The 8,683-nt window shown below is 44.8% G+C and overlaps 1 protein-coding gene across 1 annotated transcript; it reads left to right on the forward strand.

The window, feature by feature from the left end:
- VIM (vimentin) lies at nucleotides 1-7,636 on the forward strand. Its single transcript, XM_070432376.1, has 9 exons — nucleotides 1-697; nucleotides 1,372-1,432; nucleotides 3,844-3,939; nucleotides 4,035-4,196; nucleotides 4,807-4,932; nucleotides 5,280-5,500; nucleotides 5,970-6,013; nucleotides 6,398-6,483; nucleotides 7,279-7,636. Exons 1-9 carry the CDS (start codon nucleotides 135-137, stop codon nucleotides 7,315-7,317), a joined length of 1,398 nt encoding a protein of 465 aa, XP_070288477.1. The 5' UTR covers nucleotides 1-134; the 3' UTR covers nucleotides 7,318-7,636.
- Nucleotides 7,637-8,683: the final 1,047 nt, after the last annotated feature.

Here is an 8,683-nt window from a genome sequence, read left to right on the forward strand (position 1 = left end):
CTCTGCTACTCTCGCTCCGAGGTCCCCGCGCCAGAGACGCAGCAGCGCTCCCACCGCCCACATCCACCGCGCCCTCGCTCGCCTCTCCGCCCGGAGCCGTCCGCGCCGCCCAGCTCACCGTACCCTCCGCAGTCATGTCCAGCAGATCCATGTCCTCGTCCTCCTACCGCAGGATGTTCGGCGGCCCCGGCACCGGCATTCGGCCGAGCTCCAGCCGGAGCTTTGTGACCTCGTCCACTCGCGCCTACAGCCTGGGCAGCTCGCTGCGCCCCAGCACCAGCCGCAGCGTCTACTCCTCGTCCCCGGGCGGCGTGTACGCCACGCGCTCCTCGGCCACGCGCCTGCGGAGCAGTGGCCCCAGTATGAGGCTGCTGCAGGACTCCATAGACTTCTCGTTGGCCGACGCCATCAATACCGAGTTCAAGAATACCCGCACCAACGAGAAGGTGGAGCTGCAGGAGCTGAATGACCGCTTCGCCAACTACATCGACAAGGTGCGCTTCCTGGAGCAGCAGAACAAGATCCTGCTGGCCGAGCTCGAGCAGCTCAAGGGGCAGGGCAAGTCGCGCCTGGGCGACCTCTACGAGGAAGAGATGCGGGAGCTGCGCCGGCAGGTGGACCAGGTCACCAACGACAAGGCCCGCGTCGAGGTGGAGCGCGACAACCTGGCCGAGGACCTAATGCGGCTCCGGGAAAAGTAAGGCTGCGCCCACGCGGGGGCCGAGGGAGGGAGGGAGGGAGATGGGAACGCTCCTTCTACCCGCAGGGGCTGCCACACCCTGGGGGATGTAGTCCGCAGCGGCTGAGGAAGGTGGGGGTGGGGGGTGAGGGGTGGCCGGGAACGGAGCTGTGCTTGCGGTGGCGCAGCCCCACCCAGAGCCCAGCAGTTGCAACTAGCGTTTCCCCTCTCCCCCTCCCCCTCATTGCCTAAGAGCGCCCTTTTCAAGTTACAGATTTCATGAAACTACCACTTTAGCGTGGATGGCCCTTGCAAACTGTGAGCGTGACATCTGCAAACTTTTGGAGTTCCCTGGCCCCTTCTGGCGGGCTGCCAGCCCTGGGCGGAGGTGGGAGGAAGGGATGGCTGTGCAGCAAGAGAAACAAAGGGCTGCCCAGGCTTCTCGGGGGGTGGAGGGGCGGCATTCTACTGGCAGGTCCGTGCGGCGACCGTGATTGCTTTGCCGCGCCGCGGTCCAAGTCCCGCTAAACTTGCGGAGAACGGCAGTTCTCACACCGCAGTCGCTCGCTGGCAGCCCGCAGAGGTGGCGCACCAACTTTTGTCTGGCGGAGCCGCGACGCGGTGGTTGGGTGTGGCCGCCCCGCCCCTCGCGGTTTCCCAGTTCCCCTTTGGTTAATGTGCAACTGTTTCAGGTTGCAGGAGGAGATGCTTCAGAGAGAGGAAGCCGAGGGCACCCTCCAGTCTTTCCGACAGGTTTGTAAATCCTCTCCCACTCGCAACTACCGGACCCCCCCCCCCCCCACCCCCACGAACCCACGGCCACGGGCAATTCTAAAACTTAATTACCCCAAGTCTAAATAATGCAAAACTTAACACGTCTGTGCGCAAGGCCCCCTAGTGGCAGAAAGGCCAGATTGGTGCCTCTCCAGATAAAAACGCTTGGAGGATTTCAACTGTCCCTTAGAACATAAATAAATCTTTAAATTTTTACTTTGTTTCCAAATCTCTTACAAAAAATTTTTTTTTTGCCGTTTCAATTTTGGAACACATAGATATTCTGATTTCGAACAGTTACAAGTTGAGTTAGATTGCTGTTTGCTAAGTTAGCTAACTTTACAAGGCCACAAAAATCGCAATTCTGCCCTGTAGTTAAAAATGTAACCGTGTTGGAGCATAAGAAACTTTAGTTAAACTGGCATTAAGCCAACAAGTTTTAGGTTCTATTGTGGCAGTAAAGTTAGATGGAAGTATCGCCATGCACAACTATTTTGTGATCTAATAAGGGTGGAAAGGAGCCATCTGTGCCCTGGCTGAAAGGTATTAATGGTTTCTCTGGGCTGCCCTATGGAATGTAGAAAGAGACCTTCTGGCTAGTGTGGTGGTTCTGAAGAGAAATAATAGGAGTCTTTGTGTTCCTAAGAGAAGCTTTGCAACAGGCTACATTCTTATTGAATATGTAATGATGTAAGCACAGTTCTAATTGGACACAAGTATTTGCTAACATCCGTTATCTAATATCTGGCCCAGACTTGTGAAGTATGTGATGTGAAAAGTTCTTAAAGCTACAGTCATGCCTCACGTTTGGAAAGGCCTTTTTTTCATTGAGTCCTTTTATTATTGGGTCCTTAGTATTCTCTTCATAAATAAAAATTAACCCTAAAGCTGAAGAATGGAAGTTTAATTAAAGGGTGATTTTTTTCCTCCAAATTAAGATGGACTTAAAGAATTTTTTAACTTAAAATTGAAATCCAAAAGCAGAAAGAGTTGCCAGCACAGTTTTATTCCCCTCTGAACACTTATTGGGATTGGGTATAACAGCGCTCTCACATGCAAAGTCTAAAATAACATTTGAAGCAGAAATACATTTGCCAAATTAACTTAAACACATCAGTGTGTGATCATTACATCTGTTAAAGTTTTCTGCAGAGAAGCGAGTTAATATAAAACAATATTAGTATAAAAAGTCTATTTAGGGATCAGGTAACATTTCCCATATTCTCTTTAATGAAGTGTCACGTTGCACTTTTTTATAGAGGCTAGTAAAATTATCTTTTATATCATCTTTTAGAGTTTAACAACAAGCAAAAAAGAATTTTTTGCCCCAGCCATATTTTTTTTTTTATCATCACCTATTCCTCATTCACTTTTCATGAAGGTGATAGAAGTGTCTCAACATTTTAAGAATGTAAGGCTATAAACTGTACTGCAAATAGAATTGCTTATAAGACAAGAGGTATAAAAAATCCTCATGACATTCCCTTGAGGGGAAATAAAATCTGAGTTGCAAAATTATATATTCTGATTTGGAATGTAGCAGTTAACAAATGGTGAAAAGTCAGGTGGAGAGCCAGAGCAGCAAGAATTCTACAAAGACAGTAGTTTCGTTATAGGTAAGCGTTTTGACTAGTCATTCTGAAACAAGCTAAGCAACTGAATTGACAGGCACGGTGCTAAGTGAAAAGGATGGACACACCCTTATAGGAGGAGACGGGGGAGTTTCAGGAAAAGAAGGTCCAGCAGAGAAAGCAAAGCAAATATAGTTCAGAGTTACATTTCTTTCCTGATTTGCCTATCCTGCATCTCTGCAATTGCCCATCTAAATTGGAGTATAAATCTAGCCTTGTAACCTGAATGCCAAATGACTACACATTTGCTTTGGATCATAATGATGTTTTAGGTGATTTGAGTGGAGGAAAAAAGAGCTCAGGTATACACTAAAACTTTTGAAGCAGGAATTTCTGTTCTGTATGGACTCATGTATTAAAGTATGAGACCTGGTGAACACTTGTCTTGATGTTATTCCATAATATTAATACGATGGCATTGCTCTGTCTAGATTTAAAAAAAACACTTCACTGGTATAACGTAGATTCAGTAACAATTCATGGAATACAGTTTACCATGTTGGCATACATTTATTTATTTTTAAACTGTCTATTAGCTACCTTGATATAACATAGTGGGTCCCAGTTCAAATTTGTTAATGAGAAGAAAATATAGTATATTGGCACTGGGTGATTTATAAAGTTATTCGAAGGTCATAAGTTTGTCAATGCCATTTTTATGATAAAGACAATAAGCTCATGTGATTAATAAGAATGAATAAATTAGATAAGCCATAGACTTTATCATGCTTCATGTCCCATCTTTCCTCTGTGAAATAGGATGTGGACAATGCTTCTTTGGCACGTCTTGACCTTGAGCGTAAAGTGGAATCCTTGCAAGAAGAGATTGCCTTTTTGAAGAAACTCCACGATGAGGTAAGTGGAGTCGCTTTCCATGAATGAACATGAGGGAAGCTGTTCCCATCCTCCACATGGCTGACCTGCTGTCTGTTCTTTTTGCTTTTCCTTAGGAGATCCATGAGCTTCAGGCCCAGATTCAGGAGCAGCATGTCCAGATCGATGTGGATGTCGCCAAGCCTGACCTCACCGCTGCCCTGCGCGACGTCAGGCAGCAGTATGAAAGCGTAGCTGCCAAGAACCTTCAGGAGGCTGAGGAATGGTACAAGTCCAAGGTATGGAACAGAAGAAACGCACTGTGTTCACGCCCTGTAGCTCCAGTCAGAAAGCAGGCCCTAACTTCAAGGCCAAGGAGTATTTGTTGCTCCAGCCTCTCCGCCCACAGCAGACTCCCTTCCCTTTACTCTTCTCTGATTCTAATTCTGAGTAAACCCTACACCACGCCCTTGACCTCCACACTTTTAAAATGAGGGTAATAGCATGAATTTCTACTTGAAACTATCGACGTCAGCATTCCATTACTTTTTCTCTGGTTTCCAAGACGTAATTATTCTTTTCATTTTTAAATATATTTTTTATTGTTGACAGTATTATAGATATCTCCCATCCCCCCCCCTTCCCCTCTCCTCCCAACCCCACATCAAGGTATGTCATTCTCACATGGTCTCACTTATTTGTGGAATCTAATGAACAAAATGGATGGTCCAAAACAGAAATGTAGACATATTTTGGCAGACACTGAGATTTGAACTTAAAATAGAGAAATCGGTTTGTGTTATGCCTTTGTTTGTTTGCAATCTTTAAGCTTTCTCATTTGCTCAGGTAAGGTGGAATCTTAGAATCGAGTCACCTGGGTGATCTGCATTTCTCTTTCCTTCCTGACAGTTTGCTGACCTCTCCGAGGCTGCTAACCGGAACAATGATGCCCTGCGCCAGGCAAAGCAGGAGTCAAATGAGTACCGGAGACAGGTGCAGTCCCTCACCTGCGAAGTGGATGCCCTTAAAGGAACTGTGAGTATCACACACAATAAAAGAGGGGAAATGGCCCATTTGGACCCATTCAATTGACCAAGCTCATAGTGACATCTGAACAAAACTCCCAACGAAAAAAAATATATATTTTCATCCAAAGAAAATGAGTTGTTAAGACAGATCCAAAAAGCACTTGAGATCTGTAAGTTTTAGCTTACGTTATGACTGCTATTAAGGAGGGACTTGGTAATTGTATTCTTTACCTAACATCGAAGTGTTCGCCATTTGCCACTAAGGGAAATGGTTGCAAGTGGTCTGCAAATGGTTTTGGGAACAGCAGAGTTTTTCTGGAAAGTAACAGTGGAAGCCTTTCTCACCTCCTGCAGAACGAGTCTCTGGAACGCCAGATGCGCGAGATGGAAGAGAACTTTGCTGTTGAAGCTGCTAACTATCAAGACACTATCGGCCGCCTGCAGGATGAGATCCAGAACATGAAGGAAGAAATGGCTCGTCACCTTCGTGAATACCAAGACCTGCTGAATGTTAAGATGGCTCTGGACATTGAGATTGCCACCTACAGGAAGCTGCTGGAAGGCGAGGAGAGCAGGTATGGACCAAGGTCGAGTGCGTGTGAATTAGCAGCTGCCATTTGCTTGGTCGTATGCCACTCGCTTTACATATTGTATCTCATATCCTCTTTAGAGCATTTCTTCAAGGTGGCTGTTTACCTACCACTTTTTATAAATAAAGAACCTTAGGTTCAAAGAGATTGAGCAACTCGCCCTAGTCAGTGAATCAGTAGCAGAGCTGGGATTTGAAGCTATGATTCTCTGAAAGCCAATGCTTTTCCCACTCTGTAAGGCCTCCAGATCATGCCCCTGTGCAGAAAATGCTTGGGGTAAAGCATTTAAATGTACTGAGATTAATCAGGGGTAAATGCATCTGAAGCAAATCCCTCACTTATGAAACACATGAGTACATTTTCTTATTTGATGAAAACTACAAGTGTATAAATTTATTCCTTGTCGTTTGAGTTATTTTTCAAACATTTCACTGTTTTTCTTTATCTTTCACAGGATTTCTCTGCCTCTTCCCACTTTTGCTTCCCTGAACCTGAGAGGTAAGCATTTGATTGCTATTTATGAGTAATTTCAGTAACTTGTAACCATGCTCTTTATAAAACACTTGTTTTAAAAATGACACTTGAAAAATGCCATACCAGAGAAAGTCCTAGAAAACATCCCATTTTCAAACCCAACTACTGTCTTACCTTCTGTGCAAACTCGGCTGACTTGCCCCTGCTGGCGCATACACTGCAGTAGTTTATCTCATCCTGACGCTCCAGTGCTGTCAGCCTGGGTTTTAAAATAGGTGATGGTCTTTAGAATTGTTTTGGGAGTAGTGCTTTAAACAGTTGTGAACAAAAACGATAATTCTTTGGGGAAAATGGTTACTTGTCTAAAATTTAATTTTTACTCATGTTGGGCCAATTTTTCTTATTCAGAAACCAATCTGGATTCACTCCCTCTGGTGGACACCCACTCAAAAAGGACACTTCTGATTAAGACAGTTGAAACTAGAGATGGACAGGTTGGTATCTTCAAATCAAAATTGGAGTAATCTCAGGCGCTGATCTTCTTTTAAATCAATAAGTCTAGCTCAGATACAGCCCGCTGATTTGGGAGGTTTCTGTTTCACTGGTGCCAACTAGAAAGAGAATTGGCCCCTTCTTCCAGCACTATATACAGCCAACTAAGTATTTGGCTCCTGGATGTGAAAGGCAGATAACAGTCTTCCAATTAGTGATTTTTCTATGGTCCTTCATTTAAAATGGGAGTGCAGCTTCCTTAAGTCGCTTCCTAGACTAACTTTATGAACTGTTGCATTAGATTACCATGTCGTGATCCTGGACACACCGCCTTCCCTGAACCTCTTATACAACACAAGGACATGCCCTGTGATCAAGTCCTTTTCATGTCAGCTCTGTGCCTGGAAAGAAATGGTCCAAAGTGATTGTAATCCTCATACAATCTTCCCTTGCACACAAACTTAAAATATCTTATAATTGTTTTTAAACTTTGCTGCATAGAATTATTACAGCATCCTTCCTCATAAAAACAGGCCTTTTTAAAATGTTGTTTTTCAGTCTTGATATTCCATTGGCTACTTAGTTTGCTTATGGGTGAAGAGCGGTTTACATAGTATCTGTCCCCCTGCACCCTCCACCCCCAGTTGTAACCCTGGTCATGCAGAACCAACATAACCTTCCAGCTTCCCCAATAAATTGCGTATGATTAGTAGGGTTTTTCTTTGTCATGCTTAATGGAGTAATTTAATCTTTGGCATGTAGTATTATATTTTATTTGAATTTTATTTTTTTAACAGGTCATCAATGAAACTCAGCATCACGATGATCTGGAGTGAATATTGCATGCACTCGGTGCTGCAACATATTACCAGCAAGAATAAAAAGGAAATCCATATCTTAAAGAAACAGCTTTCAAGTGCCTTTCTGCAGTTTTTCAGGAGCGCAAGATAGATTTGGAATAAGAATAAGCTCTAGTTCTTAAGAACCAACACTTCTAAGAGAATTAGAAAAAAGTTTACAACATAACCTAGTTTATGAAGAAGGCTTGTGCTAGAATACTTTTTAAGAAGTATTTTTGAATACCATTAAAACTGCTTTTTTCCAACAAGTTATCTGACCAATCTGTTTCTGCTTCAATAAATCTTTGAAAAACTCTTTTGGTGTCTTATTTAATAATAGCTTCTCTCAATTTTATGAGACTATGTTTTAGTTAAAAAAATATTTGGTCCTATTGGTTAATTTGACACAAAAATCAAGTTTAGGTTAACTCAATAAATTCAACTTATTTATGCTTGTGATGTAGCCCTTAATTGGTTATTTAGGTAGACTTCACTTCATTTTTTTTTTTCTAAATAAACTAGAGGCCTGGCCTGAGGGGATCAGGCTTCCAATATCCCCCGAGGGGTCTAGGATTACGAGAGGGCAGCCAGGCTAAGGGACCCCACTGGTGCCAGGTTGATTGGGGTGGGGTAGGAACCGAGGGAGGGCTCCAGGCATGTCTGGCTCATTTTGCCTGCTTAGTCCCAGTCCTGATCGGCCGGACCCCAGCAGCAAGCTAACCTACCAGTTGGAGCATCTGTCCCCTGGTGGTCAGTGTGCATCATAGTGACTGGTCAAATGGTCGAACACTTAGCATATTAGGCTTTTATATATATAGACTAGAGGCCTGATGCATGGAAATTTGTGCAAGAGTAGGCCTTCCTTCCCCTAGCTGCTGGCACCGGCTTCTCTCTGGCCCTCATCCGGAAGACATCCAGTCTACTTAGCATATTACCCTTTTATTATTATAGATGATACATCCTATCTAATAAAGGGAATATGCTAATTAACTGCCACACCCTCACAAGATGGTGGTGCCCACAGCCACAAGATGGCGGCACCCAGTCCCCTCAGCCCTGCCTCATCCACCCGGAGTTGCCCAGTCCCCTCAGCCCCACAAGGGAAAGGCAGTTGGGGGCAATCAAGCTGGCAGGGGAGGGCAGTTGGAGGCAATTGGGCCAGTAGGGGAGGGCCAGTTGGGGACAATCATGCCGGCAGGGGAGCAGTTGGCATCAATCATGCTGGCAGGGGAGCAGTTAGGCATCAATCAGGCTGGCAGGGGAGCAGTTAGGGCGCTATCAGGCTGGCAGGCAGAGTAGTTAGTAGTAGTCAGTCAGGCAGGCAAGTGGTTAGGAGCCAGCAGTCAGACATCGCCCAAGGGGT

The sequence above is a fragment of the Myotis yumanensis genome, unplaced genomic scaffold (genome assembly GCF_028538775.1).
Source record: "Myotis yumanensis isolate MYYU_CA2020_CCGP unplaced genomic scaffold, mMyoYum1.0.hap1 SCAF_1, whole genome shotgun sequence".
Taxonomy (NCBI): Eukaryota; Metazoa; Chordata; class Mammalia; order Chiroptera; family Vespertilionidae; genus Myotis; species Myotis yumanensis.

Bases quoted from the DNA above. Each gene is read 5' to 3' on its own strand.
- VIM (XM_070432376.1), top strand. From the start codon at position 135: ATGTCCAGCAGATCCATGTCCTCGTCCTCCTACCGCAGGATGTTCGGC. The intron at 3,940-4,034 runs GTAAGTGGAGTC...GCTTTTCCTTAG, and splicing joins TGAAGAAACTCCACGATGAG to GAGATCCATGAGCTTCAGGC. The intron at 5,501-5,969 runs GTATGGACCAAG...TATCTTTCACAG, and splicing joins CTGGAAGGCGAGGAGAGCAG to GATTTCTCTGCCTCTTCCCA.